The sequence below is a fragment of the Polistes fuscatus genome, unplaced genomic scaffold (assembly GCF_010416935.1).
Source record: "Polistes fuscatus isolate 324 unplaced genomic scaffold, CU_Pfus_HIC Scaffold1, whole genome shotgun sequence".
NCBI classification, from domain to species: domain Eukaryota; kingdom Metazoa; phylum Arthropoda; class Insecta; order Hymenoptera; family Vespidae; genus Polistes; species Polistes fuscatus.
In genome coordinates this window covers 5,707,063-5,729,444 of record NW_025112997.1, presented here as the reverse complement: position 1 = coordinate 5,729,444, position 22,382 = coordinate 5,707,063, and the positions used below count along the sequence as shown (strand labels likewise).

The window sequence follows — 22,382 nt, the reverse complement described above, 5'->3', positions numbered from 1 at the left end:
AAAACATACGTCTTGGTCGGTCGATAACGGTGAGTAAACTAATTTATGAACGTGAAGCAATAGCTGGATGATCGGTTCGTATAGTAGGTAATATATGTAAGATTTATAGGAAAAGCGCAATCTCAAATCGATATGTTCGTATCTGGTACACGGTCTCTGGTCGTTCGATAGAGATAGAGTATAAAAAATTCTATTAACTACATCGTGCTTTTAGCCGTAAAAATGGATATCCCGATGGGTAGTAAAACGTTTATTGGTAAACGTCCGTTGACGCTGTAAATCAGATAACAAAAGGAGTCTTTTCGGTGTAATAGGTAGGTAGATGTATCCTTTTTTCGAGGTCGCTTAAAATATCAATAAAAAGTCAGGACTATTCCTGGGACATTTTTGTAAAGTATCGAGTAGGTATATAGCGAAGCATTATAAATCAGCATAGGCGGGTTATCGAGTTTAGCCATTACGGTTAACCGTCAAAGAGCAACGAGAGAAAATATATATACATATACATATACATAAATATGTATAAATATAAATCGAGGGAACGAGGCAAGTGCCGGCACATTTTCGAATCGTTCCCGTACATTCCACATATTTTGTAGGAGCTCCAGCGACTCCTTTGATCTCTTGATTGCACGGAACGTGGAACACGTGGTAACAGGAAGAAGGTGTCCCTCGAGTTCATGGAGATATTTACGCGCTGTCCGCGTACTCGTAAATGTCGTCGCGATCTTTCCTTCCCCCCCATCCCTCCCTCCCTCTCTCTCACTCTCTCTCTCTCTTTCACTCCATCTTTCTGTCCTTGTTTCCAAGTAGAAGCAATGACGTGGCGCTAAAGCAAACTCGAGGAGCTTTAATGACGAATAATTAATTTACACATTGTGTCAGACGGGTTGAGTTTGTCCTCAGGATATATAATGTACTTACGATTATTTATCATGCAAAAATTTGAATCGTGTCCCTTTTTCTCGTTTACCGATCGTTTTCTCTTGGTAATTCGTACACTCGTTTCCGCGTGATTTGGTATGACCAACACACGAAGGTTATTTCCATGAATCAAGTAGCGAATTCTCAATCTTCCGAGCGAAAGGTACTAGTTTCCTCGAGGGAAACCGCTGATTTGTGGCCTCCTCGCAAATCGATGTTGCTTTAATACTTGGAACTACAAGGCGCCATGAAAGTCGAGCTACCGAGTGGATAATAGGAAAGCTATTGTGGTTTTCGAAAACGAGCTTCTTTCTTTGCGTGCACTCATCGACGATTTTACATATCGTGATCCTCCGTCTCTCTTTATCTTTCTCTTTCTCTATCTTGAAAAAGAGATAAGCACGTTCCAATATCTATGGTCTCGATCTGTCACCTTGGATCGATTAAATAACATTTAGTTTAGCTAGCACGTCGATCATAAGTAGTTATTCGACGACGAACGTCTAATCAAATTTGCATACTATTCACATATGATATTATAGCTATCGAATAAGAGTTAGTTACTAGACGATATGACCTAATTTTTTAATAAATCAACAAAATGAGAGAGCGATTGGTAGTTGCATGGATAGTATTAGTCGCAATCGGATTACAAGCTGTAAGAATAAAGATGAATTATCGATTACGTTAGTATCGTATCGATGTCCTTTCAAAGTGCCATAGTAAATACTTGTATTCTATTAAAAAATTAAAATCTCCTTAGAGAACGTCCACGATGTATTTATCTATGCAAATCGAAGTTCGAAAGATCGAAAGATCATGGTATACTGCTTCTCTTACATAAACTGGCGCTGGATAAGTGATGCAAGGCTAATAGTATGCGGAGGTCGATCCTCTAGAACGTAATGAATGGCGATACTAGCCTGGTAAGAATTTTCTAAATCCCTCAAGCGACTTAGCGATACAAAGACTACCGCAATGACGTATCTAGATCCTTTGCTACCAAGCGCATTTTCAGACAGGGTAATTCCGGTAAAATGACGAATGAGCCTCAAGCATAGTTATCGTTTATTCAGACAAAGTAACACAGAGTCAGAGAAAGAGAGAAATAGAAATAGAACGAAAGGTTGCTTTGGTACTTAGCCAACTTGCCATTCATTAAGTTTTTTCTCTTTACTCCCTCACATTTTAGAAGCAGTGCGTGATATTACTATTTCAACCGAAAAGTCGACTTTTTCGAATCTCCTTGTTACAAGATCTAACTTTAAAAATATCTTCTGACATTATACGCGAACCACCCTCTTTCTCTTTCTTTTTCTCTTTTTCTGTCAGTTTGTCTTTTTTTTTTAATTGAACGATATCCACATTTTGAAGAGAGAGATATTTAAGTACGATTCGTTACGCGGTACAAGACAAAGCGAAGGACGCAAGGTGGTCAGCTTGTTAAGCGCTCAGTCAGCTCTTTCGAAATCGTCGTTGCAACGCGAACGAGCCGCCTGCTTCTCGTTTAACGACATGCTGCTCGGTTTATACGATGTCCCCGTGTACGTCGCCTGGATTCTCCGAAAATACAGTGCTTCCGTGATATGTCTCATACATAAATAAATACGCTAATAGGTAACGTTCCATATGTGTAATGATTCCAATCGATTCTCGTTTCGGTGAAAAATAATAATATTTTTATATTTTTTCTCAAAGTTGGTATAAAGAAAAAAAAATTAAAAACAAAAAAAGGAAAATAAATAAAAGAACGATGAATAACGATAGAAAAATTGTCGAGAAGGTAAATTGTAATCTGTAGTAAACGTAGAAATATATATAGAGAGCAAAGAGTGAGAGAGTTCGATAAAAGCGTCGGAGCGAAACGCAATCCATGCGTTGAAGTCTCCAAAGGCGAGAGTACTTTTCGCGCAACCAACCTTCAGTCATTCTTCGATAAAATCTGAGAGGAAAAATCTCATCTATTAAGACGTCTACGTTTATTTCTACCGACTGAGATGGTGGTTATTTCACTATAGGCGACGATCATTAGATTCCTTTCCTCGTAAACAGTTTGTGAGAAAAAATAAAGAGAGAGATAGAGAGAGAGTGAATGAAAAAAAAAAGGAAAAAAAAGAAAATAATAAAAAAGAAAAAATATTGAAAAGAGAAGTATATGGGACGAGCCCGATCCAACGAGTTATTTCAACAATCTTATTAAACGCACTTTACGTAGTGTGCCTACAAAGGGAGTCTCCTTCGAAGACACGACGAGGTAGTAAACGTCAGCCTCTATCCGCGGAGAGTCGAGTCTCTTCCATGATCATCACGGAAACAGATTTATGATAATCAAGGAGGCACTCGCTTTCAGCTCTCTACCATCTCGCTCTTTCTTCCCTTGACAGCTTTTTTAAAACGAAATTTCGATTTCCTCGTAAGAGAACGAGATTTACAACCTCGTTTCTTCGGACATACTTTTTTTCACCCTATCTTCTATATGTCTCTGTCTTTCTTTCTTTCTTTCTTTCTTTCTTTCTCTCCTTTCTTATTTCGTTCGTTTAGTTCACGATTCTCCCTTTTCTTCCCTTTGCTTTTCCTCTTTTTATTCGTCGTCGTCGCGTACGTCGAGAGAAGAGGGCAGAGGAGAAGGGACTGCTCGTTTCTTTTTTCTTCTCTTTATTTTTATTTTTTTCTTTTCCCTTTTTTTTTTAACTGCGTTCTTCTTATACGAGGTCCACGGGGAAGACGGCTGCCGCGTTACTCCTTCGCGAAATGGGTTTTCGTGGCTGCGTACGCGAACAACAATAACAACAACAACCACGAATGATTTCATTTTTGCATAACCCTAAGTAAAGCGTGCACTATTTTCTGTCGATCGTTAATGTCAAAAGTACAATTGGATGGAATTCGAGATGAGGAGAAATGAAATTCGAATCTTTCGTATTTGCTTCTCCTTCTCTCTCTCTCCCCCTTTATTCCTATCTCGTATTTCCTTTGAATAAATAGATTTTTATTAAAAGATGTCATGTGTCATATTGACGACGTTAATTCTCGATTTAAATAGAAAGGAAAAAAGCATTATGTAAATCCCTTTTTCATCGTACGAAAGAGTTCGTTAATATAACAAGGAGACTCGAGACGAGATGCTGGTCGTAACATCATTTCGATGAAACTTATTGAACGCTTACGCAACACGGATGACACAGAACGATAGGAAGACGTTGAGAATAATCAATCGAGGATTCGTGCCACTTTCGAGGATTATTATTAGGATGGGGAATGAAATCGAATAGGAATAAGTTACAAGAAAAGAGGATAATACTTCTCATAAAAACGTCAGTATCTGTTTTTTCTTGGTTTTTACATTGCCTTGTCCAGGACAATTTGGACGAGGGCGTGCCGTAAGGCGTGCGAACGTTACGGCCAGTCTCCTGTAATTTTGGCAGTCGTAATGCCTTAGCCGCGCGATAAAACTTGGTACAGAGGGAACGAACGAGAGTAAGAAGAAAAATAAAAAAGAAAATAATAAAGAGAGAGAAAGAAAGAGAAAGATAAACGGTCGTTATTCAAAACAACGACGGTCGTTCCATCGTGAGAAATCGATTCGCCGGCAAACCCTCCTTATTCCACTATACGACGACTTTAAACGCTTTGGCACGCGTGCCAACGGCGATATACTTTACGTTTGCACGACTTTTCGAAGATAATGAACGGGAAGATGAAGACTGGAACATAGCGCGATAGTTCTCGTTTCAGAGATATATTTCGAGAGAAATTCATTATAGTGAAAATTCTTCGTTCGAACGATATTAAATAATTTCAAATATACGAATTCACCGGTAGAATCGCTTGTTTTTTTTTTTTTTTTTTTTTTTCGTGTATAACAATAAATATTCATCGGTAACGTTTTATGAGAAATTTGAAAACGCGCACTTACATCGAATTCGTGGTGTTCCAATACAAGCTGATCGCCTTCGCGCAGTTGCTCACGGTTGAGAGTAAAACCGTTTGTAGGCACACGAGGAACACCAGGGTCATAAGTGACTTGGAAACCATCGTAAAAACGTGGACGAGGACGAGCACCGTCAGTACGGCCACTTGGACTCAACAATGAGAACAATGAAAAAACGATAACAACAACAACAGCAAGAGGAACGAGAAGAACACTTGCACTTTCGTCGGCGTCGTCGTCGTTGGTGTCGTCCACAACCACCTTCCACCAATTCGTCGCACGGCCACCACATCCACTTTAGCACTTAAACTTTTCTATCAGCGAGTTGCCTCTCCTTAATCCTTTTCGAATGCACCCAATATTGTGATATTTATCTTGGAGAAAAATCGATGATTTATCATAGACGCAAACTATGATCTATTACGACGAATCCACGGCGATCGAAGATCTACGAAATTAACAAAGATAGTTAATCTGCGCTATCCGACTGAATGATCAAACTCGATCGTTTCCAGACTCCGTTCGGTTCTTTTCAAAGTTGTCCAGCGAAGTATACCTTGTCCCATGGATCCATCCCGTGCTTCTCTCGCCTAGAGTGTATCTTGCCAGACCTCTCATTGGTCCAGCTTTTTCCAGGAGTTTTCTCTCGAGAAAATCACGGTGCTTGGTGGTTCGAGACGTTCCGCATATCAACGGCGCACCGTCGGCCGTCGATCTTCGACCTACGCGCGTTCTCTCTCACCGTACACCTTACACTAACCTCTAGGTAGAAGAATAAGTTCTTCGAACCGACTCTTCTTTGAAGATCGTTCTTCGAGCCGAACGAATCAAAGTAGATGTATCACGAGGACCGTAAAAATTCCAATACTGCGATGTAGAATATAACTCTTTAAAGGAGTAAATCTTGAAGAACAATATACACAGTGAAATTATTTTCAAAACGTATTACTTCATAACAAGACGAATAACTAACTTCGATAACTTCTTTTTTTTTTATTTATTCACCTGCTTTCACTGAGAACAAAGAAACACTGAATCCGCAGATTTCAAAGATAGCCTTAGGTATCGATGATAGATCGTAAGTACACTCTATTGCTTCCCACTGATTTTATTTCGGAAAAAAGTTTTCAAATCACATTATCATTTTTTCTCGTAGGAGTATCGAAACTCTATGTGAAATTAACAAGAATGTTGGGTTTAGAATGAAGCAACGTTATGATAGGCCGTAGTTAGGTCGAACAGTACCGCCGTTCGAAAGACTTTCTGCGCGCGGAGAGAAAACGATACTTTCCTGCTTGGTGTCGCGGACGCGTCTGTCGGCCCGAGCCGAGCCGTCGCGGCCGTTCGTCTCGCGTCAGCAGACTCGTGCGGCGGCGGCGGCGGCGGCTACGGCGGTTACGGCGGCAACAGCGGCCGAGGGTGTCGAACGCTGCCGAACTTAACCGAAGACTCACGAACACGCAGGAGAGCACATCGCGCGTTATTCCTCCTTCAGCTCTTCCAGAGATACGCGGTATTACGCTCCCTGCTCGCGAGACGCGCGTTTCCGAGTGGCCTCTTCTTTCTCTCTCTTTCTCTCTCTCTCTTCGTGTCATTCCATTTACCATCGAAGAACGTCTCTTACCTCTTGCTTTTTTTTTTTTATTTCTTTCTTTCTTTCTTCCTTTTTCTTTCCTCTCCTTCCATGAAATCCTCTCTCCGATAATCTTCTTCTCGTCAACACACTTTTTTTCTCCCCTAAATACCCGCTTACTAATATTTTACTTTTATCTTTCAATAATATATGTATATATACACTTTTTTCTTTCAAGAGACCAAGAAGTATTTTCAATTCGAATTTTGTAAACTCCAGGAAAGTTTATAATACGCTTTCGATTATTACGAGAATTCGATAAATGGATGTTAGTCACATCCATTGACGCATCCTCCACAAAACATAAACATTCACCAATCACGATCCCTTTCAGTGATACTATTAACGAATTATTATACAACTTTCTTCATCCAGTGATTCTTCATGTCGTTTCGTATGCTTTTAAGAGAACGAGAGTGCTTTCTTGACTTACGATCGGCGCTAAGACTCATTTCCTGCTTCAATTTCGTTTCACTTTTTCTCCCCTTTGTCGCAGACGTCTAACCATTTTCCAGAAAGAGAGCGAACGAGCAAGAAAGAGAGAGAGAGAGAGTAAGAGAAAGAGAGAGTGAACAAGAAGAAACGATATATACAGAGGAAAATATCTTTTCCCGTTCTTAACTAGAGCGTGCGTCTGCTGAGAAGTGTCTACATATATTTATCGCGAGTGATGCGCCGAGCCGAGAGAAAGAGAAGAGATGGATCGAAAAGGAAAGGAGGAAACAGAAATATAACTGAATATACAAATGTATACATGTGCATATACCTATATGTATATATATATATATATATATTTCTGAAGATGCACTTGGGTACGTGGCGCCCTCGTGTATAAGAGGAAAAGAGAGAGGAAAGGATGAGAGAGGGAGAGGATCATCATCTTCCGCGTTGGTCTCTCCTGTACAACGATCTCGGGGGCATACTCCTTCGCTCTCTTGGATCTCGAGAACCGGTATCTACCCACGGACAGTCATGTCGGTCATTAGTCCGACTAATGCAACGCTTCGAATTCTATCGGTCTACGGCGCCAGAACGTTCATTTCCTTTCCTCGCGTTTTATTTTTTCAACTTGCAAGATGGACCAGAAAATATAATGTAAACTTCAAATACATACGTCTAACGTTATAGTCAATTTTCAAACAAACTGAAAGGTTAGCTTTCATGTATGAAATAGAGCGAAAACGAAGGCGGACGCTTCGGATCGTCGAGCACGCAAATTCGCTCTGATTTTCTTTTGCTTCCTCCTCTCTAAGCGATCACTTGTCTCTTTCTCTTTCTATCTTTCTCTCTTCCTTTTTGTTTTGTATTTTATTAAAGAACGAGAGAAGAATAGAACAATAGGATAGGATTACGAGGAGGTAGAAAGAACACGGACACGGCGAATCGATTATTTGTCCGTCCGCGAGCCTTGATTTTTCACTCGTCACGGGCCATTAGACGATGGTATTTTATCGCTCCTATCTCGATCTCTCTGGATCTCCTACACCCGTTGATATCCGCGATCTTTAAAAGATCTTGAGAACGCCTTCTTTCGAAAACGTATTTCGTCTAACGACGATTTCGGGGAAAATTTAATAGATTCATAAGACGTGAATAAAATGAGTTTGGAATGGGGGAGATTAGGATGTTGTTTGGTTGAAGATGCTCGTATGAGATCTTTAAATCGTTCTCAAACAAACTCATAGGGAGGTCTTTGATCGTTGACTTTCAATCCGTTTGTTACACATCCCCGAAAAGTCAGAGAGTTCTTTTTTTCGTTCTTTCCTTCGGCAAGTTTAAACGACTAACAACGCCTGATACACACAATGGATAGTATTAAACGAATGTAAGGTAGTAGGTAAAGCGGTGTGCTCTGACCAGAAATGCATTTAAGTATCTCGAGTAATGCTTCACGAAAGGAAAGTGCTCAGCAAATATTGATTCATGCGATTCTTACGCACTTCTACTACGAGACTACTCGGGGGGGAAGAAAAAGAAAAAAAGAAAAAAGATAAAAAAAGAGGCGTTTCGGTTCGATGGAAGGGACGAAGGAAGAAAGGCCGAAATCCTATGTACACGCACGAGCGTGTATGGGGCTGAGAGGAGCAGCTTTCACCACCGAAGGTTCTCAAGAGGATTCTCTTGGCTACCGGCGCTGTCCGTTTCGAGCAGGTGAGACGACTTTGAAAATGGCATTCTGAGGTTCTCGCGAAAAGCCGCACTACGTTATAATAGTTCTCTCTTTCTTTGTGTACATTGCGCTCAAAGTTTGCGTTTGTTTGGGTCAGAATAGTCTAAAGAAGCGATTCACGTTCGAAGAAACCTGCTATGACTTAATAACCGTGTAGCGGTTTAGAAAGAACATGGAACGGTTTTGAGGATACCCAAGATATATGGTTATATTATACGTTTAACAGTACGTACTTATGTCTACAAGGATTTGAAAGTTAACCGTTAACAACGCTTAGGAAAATAAAGGCGAGTCCTCTTATTTCGAATGATTCCAATTTGTTCTACCTTTTAGGTGAAGTTTTGTTAGAGGGAACTTGGATGACACATTGACTGCTATTAAAGCTAAAGAATTTTTTTTTATTGAAAAACCTGTCATAGCGTTCTCATGAGCCATCGCTGGGCATCCTCTTCTCGCGTATAAACGAGTCTTCTATTCGTCCCAAAGAGAATTATCATATTTTTATATTTCGGAGGACTCGAAGGGGTTACGCTTAATTTACGAAGAAGCACGACCCTTGGTCATACATTGTAACATTCTTAACGGCCATCTATCATCGTTATTTATTGGCATTCGCCAAATTCGTGGTGTCGGATAAGTAAGTATATGAGTATATATATATATATATATATATATATATATATATATATATATATATAGGTATAATATGTATAGTATACGTTTGTATTTACTTACATGTACATGCTATATATAAATACATACATAGATAGAGATACCTACATACGTGATTACGTGGCAGTCGCGCTTCTTTCCATCCTCCAATCCATTTCGCTTCATTACCGACGCGGATCCACCGTCGAGGAGGTTTCTCTTGACCTCTGCCTTGAACTATGATTGGACACGTTACATCGATCCACGTCGATCCTGATTCGAGCCATCGTTCGCACGTAAACGCTCGCGTCAGTGGATATCTCACCTTCGTCAAAGCTGCGGACGATATCGCTCATCGACGTTTCTCCTCTTGCCGGCAGATTACTACGGCAGCGAAAGAACTCGACGAGTTGCGTGCGAGTCAGCCACGAGGAGAGAAAGAGAAAGAAACAAAAAGAGAGGGAGAATAAAAAAGAGGGAGAGGGAGAGAGAGAGAGAGAGAGAAATCGGTCGATCGATCGATCGTCCGATCGTGCATTAACCGAATGCTTCGCACCTGCGCACTCTTCATTTAGGTGAGAAAATTAAGGACGAAGGACTCGTAGCGATTCATAGAGTGCGTTCGTTCGTTCGTTCGTGCGCGTGCGCGCTCGCGCACGGTGATTCGATTCTCGAAAGATCGAGAGAGGATCCATTAGCCATTAGCCAACGTTTATGCCCGTCAAAGTGTCCGATGGAGAACAATGGAGAACCTAGAATAGGAATCGATTTTACGCCTTTCCTTCTCTCTCTCTCTCTTTCTCACTCTTTTTCACTCTTTCTCACTTTCTGTATCTCTCTTTTTTCTTTTGCCCAGCTTTCAAGGCGCGTGCTTTCGTCTTAGCTATTTTTTTCACCCTTCCGCACATTAGGCACCGATTCTTGCTACGGGTACGTATTTAATTTGTTAAATCGCGCTCCACCCTCATTGGCATCCGACCTTTGCGATGGTCCCGCAATGACGTGGCACTCGTTCCGATCATCAGAAAGGAAGAATTTTTCTTCGACAATATCGTCTAAGTAAAATCTTTCATTTTGTTTGATATTAAAATATGCGTAATCGATTAATCGTATAAAATTGTGAGAATATTCGAGAGAAGGCAATTTTAATTTGAATCAAAGCTGCGAAGATAAGAAAATCATTGCTCTCCTACGCCACTGTTTGCATCCAACGATTCGACACACGAACGATCTTTAGGCGCCAAGACAATGGTCCTTCCCTTCGTCCCTTATTGTTTCGGCAACGACGACGACGACGAGGACTACGAGGAGGACGAGGACGAGCGGAATCTTAAAAGGGCGACCATTATTATACTTCCATTCAAAGATGCCAACCTCCCTTTCTCTTTCGAACCCTTCCCCTAATAATCGAACAAGCCTGGAGACACCTGCGTGAAATCGAAGAGAGAGTCGAACGCGTGAAAAATTTCTTCGGCTTCTCACGGCGTACGAACCTGAAGGAAAAAGAAGAGGGTTATTGGGGGAGAATCGCGCTTGTACGTCATCGAAGGCGATAGGTCACCGTTACTAACCCTTTCACCTCTTTTCTTTTTCTCTTTCGTAGGTATACGTAATTACACTATCTCTTTTTTTTTTATCCGTGGAAATTCATTGGATAATTTTTTTCGTGAATATTTTTCTTATCTTCATTCGTTTAAAAAAAAAAAAACAAAAAAAAAAGCAAAGATAAATTCTTTTAGAAATCTGACGAATAATAGAAAATACGTGTGTGGCCCACGTAATCGCGATTAAAATGGGTAGGTAACATAATGAACTTGCGTCAGGAATAGCTTGTATTATTGTGAAGAAGTTAGTCTTTCCTTCTAGCACGCACTTATGTATATTACATAGATGTTCCATGTAGTTAGAAGAAGAAGAAGAAAAAGAAGTAAAAGAAGAAGAAAAGAGAAAGAAGTAGAGAGACGTGGACATAGAAAAGAACACAATAGCAAGTGGTATTCTATTATTCCATGCGTTCCATGTGCATCTCTTTCTCTTTCTATCCTTCTCTCCCTCATTCCGAACTCGCACGAGTAAAGGAATGCAAGGATGAAATCATTCTCCAATATCTCATGTGGAATTTTCTCATTCCTGAACGAGATGGTACGCCCCCATACGCAGGTTTCTCGTTCATCTCGTTCTTCTAATAATCCTTCAAGGCCAACATTAATTATGAGACGCGTCGTGAACACTTTTATACGCGGATAGGGGCGTGCTCATGCAAGCAGAAACTTCTTTTATTGATTTTTACTTTACTTTTTTCTAGTTTCTTTCAAATCTTAAAGAAAGAAAGAAAGAAAGAAAGTGAAAAAGATAAGAATTATGGAGATACATTTCCTACGGTTTTCTCCGGTAGGATCGCATATGGGTACTATCGAAAAACTAGAAAAAGAAAGAAACGTTCGTTTTTCCATCGATCTTTGTTAGTGCTCGTCTTCTGTGGTTGTAAAAAGGACAGGAAATAGTGAGCAATGATTCGGAACGGAGTTCGACCTTATTCTTTCACTACGAAGTGCGCTTCCGTAATTTGTCTTTAGCTTTCTATCCATATCGGACAGAAGGAAACGTTAGATCGTAGTTTAGATCGGTGGAATATCATTTGAGATAAAATAGCTTTTCGATCATCATGTAAAGCGTTATATATGTGGTTAACTAATTCATGTGCTACCGATGAGTAGGTATATATGAACGAGTTGGTATGTAGACACGTACTTACATACGTCGAATTCACGAGGTAACGTTGAAATTACCTTTTTGCGTGGGCATGACGCGTATACTCGGACGAGCATTTACCTCGAGCGTCTGCCAGCTCGACAGGTGCACGAGATAGTCGTGAGAGAGAAAGAGAGAGCCGCAAGCTCTCGCACAAGTCCTGCCTCATCTGTGTGTATACGCGCATACCTGCGATTTCACCTGCTACGAATCGAGCATCCAAACTGTACAAGCATTTCGCGTTATTCCCTTGTCTATGCGGATGAGCTGAAGTCCTAAAAGGAATTTGAGGTGCCAGAGTGGCGTCTGCAATGATCGTACATCTCTCGAATAGATGCCCTAAATGTATTCGTTGCCGATTCTGTGTTTCATTGGTAGGGATAGATCCAACGACTCCTGAATTAACGGCAAACGGTTCGATAAACGCAGCTGGTATAATGCACACGCGCTTAGAATCGTGTATTTAAACATCTGAAATACGATAGTCGTCCGACAAGCAAACGTTCGTCATACGCTCGATTAAATTGCACGATGTCCATTGCACGCGAACAAATTCTCTTCAACGAGATCACTGCTGCTACTGTTGGCGTTGCTGATTCTGTTGTGTGTGTTGCTATGGAATTACGCTTCGCGAGCATCTGTCCTACGGCTATGATTCGTTTTTTTTTTATCAATTTTTTTTATTTTTACTATCACGCGAAAAAGCTACGTTGTTGATTAAAATAAATGAGTTATTGCGATTATACACTGACAGGTGATTTTTTTTTTTTTATTAATTCAGAGATTCGATCGTAATCGATCACTCGAGATTTTAATCTTTTAATCAGTAGAAACTTGTTCTGTAGCAAATCGATTCGTAAATAGTATGTTATATTTAAAATAACTAATGGTTTAATGCTGCATGCTCTTAACCGAAAAAGGTATGATTATTTATAAATTATAAATTTTATTATTTTCGTAATAAGGAGTAATAATTCATGTAATTATTTTTTTCAACCAAAACGGTACACAATATCTTTCTGTTTTGTCTTTAAAATGTCATTATATACAGATATAATATAATAATACAGATTTCTCTATTTCGATAGAGCAATTAGTAAATCATTTATTTCTCATTTCAATTAAAGAAAAGACGAGTCACGGCTGAAATTCTTCAACGTACGATTCATTAATTTGTCCAAAGTTTCCCGTTTTCGTCTGAAGTTAATTATTTTTAGTCTTCGTATCGGTCGATAATTTTCCCTAGTTAACAGATTAACATCCGTCGTTCCAGAAATTTTCCTGTAAAGACGTTAAGATTTGCAACAAGCACATTGCAACTATGTTAAATACGTTTAAACTACTATTTCTGCAAGACTAATCCGGGATTTTGTGATTTTCAGGTAAAGTCAAATCAAAGTATCGTTTCCAAAGTAAATGGTAAGTCTTCGAGAGACGTTGGACGATTAAGTCGAAACCGCTCGACTACTTCGTCGAGGGAAGAATCGTCGTCGAACTTTCATCCTCGATCGACCTATACGGAGGCACGGTTTCAAAGATACCGATCGAGAGTTCGCACGAGCCTTCCGCGTTCGGGATTCCGTAAAGAGCAAGAAGCAAGTTTGTGTGTTAACGTTTATAAGCTTGTCTGTAATGTGTAAGTACGCATGTGTGCAGGCATAGGATATGTGTGTGTGTGTGTGTGTGTGTATATTTGTATATATCTCGAATCTCGGTTAATACCGCTACAGTATGGCATTCTCTCCATCTATCCTCTCTCATTCCCTGACTCTGGGCTTGTAAGCGAGTGAGGTATATGTATAGCTGTGCGCGCGAGCATTCGAACGACTTAGCCTTAATTAGCTTAGTCCGGCTTAATGCGCCAAGATTCTGTGCCTTTGTCTCCCGCGCGGTTACGCGTTTATAGAGGGACACGGTATGTATATAGTTATATATACGTAATATGTATGTAAATATACGATATGTCTATAATTGTATCTTTACATAAGTATGAAAGGAATAGGAATAGTTGAGAATGATATTAGCATGTATGCGCGCGTGTTAGTCTACTCAATATCGAACACTTTCTCTGCTTCGATACCGATAATGTCTCGATTTATTGGTCGAGCTTAACCGTTGGCCCAGATTCTTTCGCTGAATCGTGCCGCCGACTGTGCGATATGAATTAGCCTCGAGTGCGTTAATACCGTGTGCTCGCGAAAGGAGCTAGAGGGTTAGCAAAGAGAAAGAGAAAGAGAGGGAGAGAGAGAGAGAGAAAAGGAATGAGTGAGCGTGGGTGGAAAATAAATAAGGATTACGCCGTTTTTCGGCCTACCGAAAAACGAGTACTTTTCATCCTCCTTGGTTTTCGTTGATTCGTTCGCGAGTGTACTAAATCCTTGCTGGATTAGATACGGATTAGAAAGGGAAAGACGTCGGATGATAATATTTTCGAAATTTCAACGTACGACCAGCTTAGGTTATTTCGGTGAACGGGAAACTTATTGCACACAAACTCGACTCGTACTTTTACAAAGCGTAGTTGGCTTCACGAGCGCCAGATCGTTTCGAAGTTTTTAAACGTCAATTTTAAAACGTGCTTCTTCAATTTTATACGAGTAAATGAAATTTTGGGAAAAGAATATTTTGAAGTGTCTATAATTAAGATTCAGGTTTTACGGTATATCGTGATTAAGTAAAATAGACATGTTAAATAGTTTATGAGGATCTACATTTAATGAACGAAAAAAATAGTCACGAGACATATTATTCGTTGAAACTTGCAAATTATTAATGAATGATTCTTAAATAAGTTTCCATTTATGTCGTCTCTATCTTTATCTATTTTTTCATTTTTTACAGGGTAAAAAATAAACGATGATGAAAAAGAAGATAGAAGAACCGGTTGTTTTTGCGAATGACTTTTCGAGACGAATTTTACGCGAAAATAATGCGTATCGTTTAGCGAATTTAAACATAGATTTTGGTTAACCGAGAAAGAAATCAAGAGAGAGAGAGAGAGAATAAAACGATTTAAGAATGATCCTTTAAACGTTTTGACGCGTTCGAGAGACACGATGTTTGAAAAGATGCAGAAGAGAAATTTCGCATCACGTAGGAGACAATCATGAGCGAAGACAAAAAGAAGGTGTTAAACCGCAGCGGTCATGGACGCGTGCATTCCATTCGAATACCGGCGACCCTTCGAAGGACGACGCGCGTATAGTCCTCTTCCTTCTTGTTCCTTTCTTCCTCTTCTCCTTTCAGCACTTTTAAAACACGGAATATGTCGGGAGAACGCGATGGCTACGATTTGTTTTTCGACCATGAGAGAGAATTGTGATTCTACTCGCGTACGCGCGATACACGTCCACCTTGTACGTGCCGATCGCGTTCGTGCTTTCAAACCTTTCGACACTGTTCCTAGAGAAAGAGTAAAAGAAAGAAAGAAAGAGAAAAAGAAAGAGTAAAGAAAGCCAATGTTTTACGATTTTACTTTTTCATTTATTTTTCAAATGTACACAAATCGAGCCTTCGAGAAAACATTTATCCCAACATTTAATTATCATAATTATTCATTTTCAAAGCAAATAACAACATAACAGGTTCGACGATCGATATTGACGTTTTTCCAGGCATGAAGACTGTGACTCGAAGGACAGGCACGTAGGAAAATGCAGTGTATACGTAAAATAAATACATACGTATACATAAATATATATATATATTGAAAAAGTAGAAACGCTTAATACGCAGATTGATGCAAAGTAACGAGCTCGCAAGGAGAGCACGAGGGCACGAGAAAAAGAGAACGAAAGTAGAGGAGAGGAGAGGAGAAGAAGAAGAAGAGAAAGAAAAAGAAGAGGAAGAAAGGGTACTCGAGACAACGAGGAGGTGAGCTCGAAAAAGGGCCTCCGTAAACTCGTCCAATCTTTTTTACCTCCGGATTCCTCTAGTTCATCTCGCGCACGACACGCAAACTCACCGTGCGATTCACGCAGAAGCAGCAAAAAACTTGCTTTCTCGGAATCCTTCCCTCTCTCATTAAGCCTGTCCCACATATTATCCTCTGGCCCTTATTGCACGACATTGTCACTTATAATAATATATAGGTAAGTATCAAACATAGCAAGGTCTTCGAACGTCCTTCCGACGTTTAAATCTTTCACTTTTCATTTTTTTTCGTCTTCATTTCCATAATAGCTCGTTAATTGCACGGAAATGCTAACGGACACGTAATCGAAATTCTATTTTCAGTTAATTCGAGGTATTCCTGAAACACGAAAAACTACTATATACCACCAACTATAGTCGAATAAACGTGTATGAGATTAACGTTACTTTTCAAAGAAGACGACGGAGTCGAGCAACGGGTCAAGAAGTCAACCACTGTGGTTTCCTCTTCGTTCTTGTTTTCGCTAAAGAACGTACGGACACCACAACTCCGAGTTGTGTACTATCCCAAGCAGATTCTTTATTTTTCTCTCTCACTCTCTCTCTCTCTCTCTCTTCTTCTTGCTTCATTGCGTTTATATACGTGTATGTATATTCGCGGCTAACGAGAAGATTGCGTAATCGGGTCAAGCTTCTTGGACCAGTATGGCGTTCAGTTAAAGTCTTTTAAAGAGAAAAAAGAAAGGGAGTCGCTTTGCTCGACCTAATCAGTGGGAGAGAAAAAGAGAAAGAAAGAAAGAAAGAAAGAAAGAAAGAGAGAAAGAGAGAGGATCAAAACGAAGCAACGTCTTATTGTCGCTTTTAATACCCAATAGGAAATATGAGTCATTCTTTTAACTTCGCAATGATATCATTTCGTAGTTGGTTGATATTACCAACCGAGTTCCAATAATAATTTGTGCGACTCTTTTATTAGGAATAAAAAAAAAAAAACAAATAAAAAAAAAAAACAAAAAAGGAAAACAAGTCAACAGAGTTAACGAACATCGATTCACTAATTATTTTCTATTGCGATAAGATCGACGACCTAATGTCTAACGAATAACTAACCTAACGAATCATGTTGACGCTTAAAGACTATTATAGTTATTAATTTCTGACGTCGACAAACGCGAGATATTTTATGTCAACGATGTTATAATCTATTAGAAAAAGTAGTAATAGGTATGTGTTACTATGAAACACAGCTCGATAATACCTCGTTATAGTGCGAATCTCTGCTAACCGATACAGGATTTATTACACGTCAATTACATCGCATTTACAACACCACCGTGGGTCTTTCTAATTTAACACTTGTTAGCAAGAATTAGAAAGTATTTGAATGAATTGCAAGTGATTTCTATGAGTGGTTTCTTTTCTCCTTGTCTTCTTGCTTTTTTATTATTTTTCTTTTTAATACTTATTTCATTTTCTTTTCAGGAAGCCGTCGATGTTGGTAGACGACGGTCGAAACTCATAGCCTTAGGATACAATTACGTGAAAATTTATTCGCGATATATCGCGCGTTATAGAGAAAAGAAAACGAAACGAATAAGAAAAAAGAAAAATGAAAGAAAAAAAAAAAACAACAAGAAAACTAATTCTCCCGCACGTTATTTATCCGAAAAGAAAACGAAAGTATGACTTTGTAGTCGTTTTGCCGAGGGAGAAAAGAGATCGTTATACGAGGATCGTCAGCGGATGGTAAGATGAAAAAACCTTGAAAATGATCGTCTTCCTCGGTCGGAGAAAATCGTACTGTTAAGAGAAAGAAGAGAAAAGAAAGATCATTGATGATAATGACGGGTTAACAGTATCGTTCCTTTCGCTTTTCTATGCCTTTACCATAGTGTAGTTTAGGTTCCTTTGATTCGCTTAGATCAAGCATTGTACTCGTGCATATACAGGGTGTATTCCTTAAAATCATACAACGTAACGCTTATTAGATTTTTGTTTGAAAATTATTGATATAGTGTGTTTAAAGCGAACAAAATTTAGAAATAAATACATTGATATGTCTCAATTACATATTTAATGAATTTAACTTGGAAGCTTTGGATCTTCAGACGAATAAATTCTATTTATTAGTAAAATTTAGAATATAATAGAAGAATTTTAACTGACTTTCATAAATGACAATGTGTCAGTTTACTGTTAGATTTTGAAGAGGGCAGTAGATCGGACTTATATGCCGTACTTTTAAACTACAATATATATTTCCTTCGATTAATTAACAATCAATTAACAACAATTAATTAACAATCGAGATAAATCAAACACACTACTGTACTCTATTAATATCTTGGATTATTTAAAGTAAAATACATTCGTTTTAACGTTCCCGGCTAGTAATTATTTTCATTTGAAAATTTTCATTTAATAAAATATCAGATCGAAATTGTTTAATATTCGAAGCATATTAATGAATACGTAATTCTTAAGCAAATGTTGTATTATTCTTACTTTAATAATAAATAGGCTGACCTAATTGTTAGACACGAAAAAACCAGGTATCCTTCCTGTCATATCAACAAGCACGATTTTAAAATACGGGTGTTTTCTGTGGATTATTTTCATGTTTGTTTAATCCACTTTTTATAAATAAAGCTTTGAAATTAAACTCATTAAATATGTAATTGAGACATATCAATGTATTTATTTCTAAATTTTGTTCGGTTTAAACACACTATATCAATAATTTCCAAGCAAAAATTTAGTAAGCGTAACGGTGTACGATTTTAAGGGACACTCACTATATATAACTCTCTGTATAAAACACTCATTGTGTATACGGATTTGTAAGTCATTGTGTGTGTGAGAATTAGAGAGAGAGGAAGAAGATTAACATCCGTAACGTAATAGCTATGTCGTGGTCGATCGGTTTACGCAAAAGCGTACGATTGTGTTTCTCATTCTCTCTCTCTCTCTCTCGATTCGTATGACGAGAATTAATTTCGTTTCATTCGAATTGGGCACATTTCCGATTACGAATAGACACGAATGTTTCTCGTATAAGCGCCGATTGTGACTCTTGTTTAGAGGTTAAGCGTGAATTATTTAGTGGATAGGATAGGATAGGAAAGAAAGGATTGAGAGAAAGACAAAGACGGAGAGAGGAAGAGAAAAAGAAAGAGAGAGAGAGAGAGAGTGTGTGTGAGCAGGAGGGGTAGCGATAGAAACGGATTTATACGAAACATAGCGAGCAGACTTTAACCGAGTTTCATGTTTAAACAGCACGACCGGAGAAAGTTAACAGAAACCGCTCGAATCTCTTCGATTGGCAGAGTCAGGCGTGTTGCGGCTTTACTGTATACTGCTTTGAGCTCGGCCATTGTAGTCACGACATGGGACAAAGAACGATAACACTTCGACGCGTCTGTCTCTTCTTTACTTAAGAGAATCTTTTCTACATTTTACTGTACCTAGATTATTCTTCCTTTACTTTCTTTCTCTTTCTCTCTTATTTCCTTTCTCTTAGTTGATCTTTCGCAGCTTCCTTATGAGCTCGTTTCGCAAACAATCGCCCTTGTTGACCTCCTCGCCCGATTCTCCTGCACCATTAGTCGCAATTAGTCTCCTCGATGAATTTTCTATGAGCGAATAATCAGTCGAGACTATGCACGTAAGTACGTTGTACGAGACGAACGATTACACTTTCATGATCGAAAGTATAAAAGAAGGCTAAAGATAGATAGATAGATAGATAAATAGTTAGATAGACAGAGAGAAAGTAAGGAACCAAGCAAGAAGAGAGAGATAGAAAAGAGTCGCATTGCGGAAGAGATCGATCTGTTGTGCACGACTAGGGAATGTTTTTCGAAATCATGTTTCTTCTCGACAACGAATGGGAACGATCGATGAACTACTGACGAGTGTGCTTCCACCGGTTTACCTTTTCTTTTTTAATAAGCACTCATATGTGCGCGCACGAGCGTGCGCTCCAATTACGATCATGCAAATTTCTTTAATGAGCAACCATCTCTCTAATACAGTCGCCATCATAATCGGTGAGCGATGCTTTCAACAATCGTCGGATTAAATATATGACCTGGACACTAATAGAGATAAAAAGGCAGAGAATGAGAGATAAAGAAAGAGAGAGAGAGAGAGAAAGGGGTGGATACAGTAGAGAACAAGAATATTCGGGCTGAGCGATTGTAAATTTATTTACGAGTGAAAAGAGGACCGAGAAAGAGCTAGAGAGAGAGAGAGAGAAAGAGAAAAAGAGTAGAAGGGAAAAGAGTGAAAAAAAAGGAATACAGATGCAGCGACGATGCTGAGATAAAAAGTTCCAGCTGATATATTTTGTTCATTCGCATGGATAAGATAAGGCAAACGTGGGAGCCGTTAAGGCGAATACTTTGGGCACGGGACGAAGTTTTTTTCCAAGAAGAATGGGACAGGACTGTGAATCAAATGTGAATCTTGTCGAGAAAAAGAAATAAATAAATAAAGAAAGAAATAGAAAGAGAGAGAGAGAGAGAAAGAGATCTCTTTTTCGACGTTTCTTGATTTCGTAGTATCGTGATTTTGCAGTTGTACACCTCGACAACGATGACGATGATGACGATCGTGGTGTCGCAACAATGTATGAGATAATTGATCGGTAATGTCGTTGTGCTGCTTGTAAGAGTATCTTTGGAACGCCTACCAACGACACGATGCACAAAACGAATGAGAGGAAGAAGAAAGAGAGAAAGAGAGAAAACCGGTCCTCTCGGTGCAATGTACGGTTATTAATAATTATTCCGGACGAGGAGGAGAGGCCGTGCTGATCGGCAGATACGTCCGGACGCTCGGCTGATTTGTCAATACGGTCTCGGTATTTGAACGAGAACGACGACGACTACGGCAACTACGACGACGACTACGACGACGACGACGAGTTCTTTTCAAAAGGAGCGACGCTCGTTAACACGGAGAACAGTATGAGTAGTCTCAGGAAAAATCCGTTGTATTATCGGCGTTATTGTCGATATCGACGTTAACATCGTATAGCTATTATCGACACCGTTCGCGATTAAATTCAATCCATAGGAGATGGCATTTTGATGTCTCTTAATAATTTCTTCCTCGATCGAGTAGACATATATATAGGTATATGTACCTACGTCGAGATCCCTGTCTGCAGATATATCGAATAGCTTTTATTATTCACTCGGTAGTATATACGTATATCGATCAAACTGTTATTGAGCCGACGGCACACGTGTGCTCGAGATATCTAGTTTTCTACAATTGAGCTGAAAGTCGGTTGAAGAGAAAGAGGGAATTTACGTAATTTCCGATCAGCTGATTCAAGACAACGAACAGTTGTAATATCGCTGGATTAATGAGCCCGGAGGAAAACGTTAATTATGAACCACTTTCGAGATTTCCCCTATGCGAAAATTCGTCTTCCTTTGTTCCCTTCCGTTCATCGGTTAATCGCATTAAAACCCGGGCTTCGATGTTGACATTTATATTACGAGAAAGTGAGCCCGTAATATTCCTCGGAGATAACGAGACGTTATATCTCCTGGCGTTCGCCAAAGACGCAACATTACGGCCAATCCAGTCGCTTATGTTAATTTCAAGCTTACCAGTTCCACTGTACCTGAACAAAAGCAATGGCAGGGTTGTCCCGACCCGCATATGGTCGATACCAAGATAGACAGTTATTAATAATTATTGCTTTCGACGAATATAAATGCGATCGATGGGATACATTTGGACGTTAGTCTAATTTGTCGATTGTAACGTGTAGACCGAATGATTCTTTTCGTGGTCTGTGTATATGAACGGTAGCTAAACTCTTACGTAGAAATATTTCTGTCCCTGTAACGTTGACCCGGAGTATCGTTCTATCGTAATCAAATGTATATATAGTACGTATAAAACGTAGGTGTATACCTATCCATGTATATATTGGAACGGCACGCGGAATCGCTCTATTCTATCGGGTTCACCGTTTTGTACCTCACTTACTACGAGCACCGATTTTCTCTATGCGATAGGATCGACCAAAGTGAAGGGTAATAATATTCCTTCGAAACAAAAAAATTACAAATGATTACGGTATAGGAAACTTCCGAGAACGATTTTCCTATAGGATATTTGATTCCTCCGATGTTTTTAACGTATATTTCGACTTACCTTACGTAAGTTATAACGAGATGAGAACGGTTGTGTGTTATCGATTCCATGCGAAAATTGCGAGAAGATGTCGAAAAATCGTTCAAATGTTTTTACATAAAAATAAAAAAGAATTTTCATTGGAGGGGGGCAGGGGGCAGGGGGAGGGGGAACGTCGCGCGTACAAGGTAAACAGGTGGAAGGTGCGATAAAAATAACGCGTCGACGGATCGTTAAAGTCACGAGAACTAACAATCGTCGTTGGTTTGACGCTCGCGTCTGAACGTGTTACG

The 22,382-nt window shown here is 39.3% G+C and overlaps 1 protein-coding gene across 2 annotated transcripts in view; it reads right to left on the bottom strand.

The window, feature by feature from the left end:
- Positions 1–22,382, bottom strand: part of LOC122515593 (ephrin-A4) — a 689,714-nt gene that overhangs the window by 29,681 nt on the left and 637,651 nt on the right. The window contains exon 1 of one of the 2 annotated variants that reach the window (XM_043632996.1): positions 4,841–6,171. The exons of the other annotated variant lie outside the window; for it this stretch is intronic. Within the exon in view, the coding sequence (XP_043488931.1) occupies positions 4,841–4,959 (119 nt within the window). The 5' untranslated portion in view covers positions 4,960–6,171. Of the gene's footprint in view, positions 1–4,840; positions 6,172–22,382 lie in introns of those variants that run through there. 2 annotated transcript variants of the gene reach the window in all.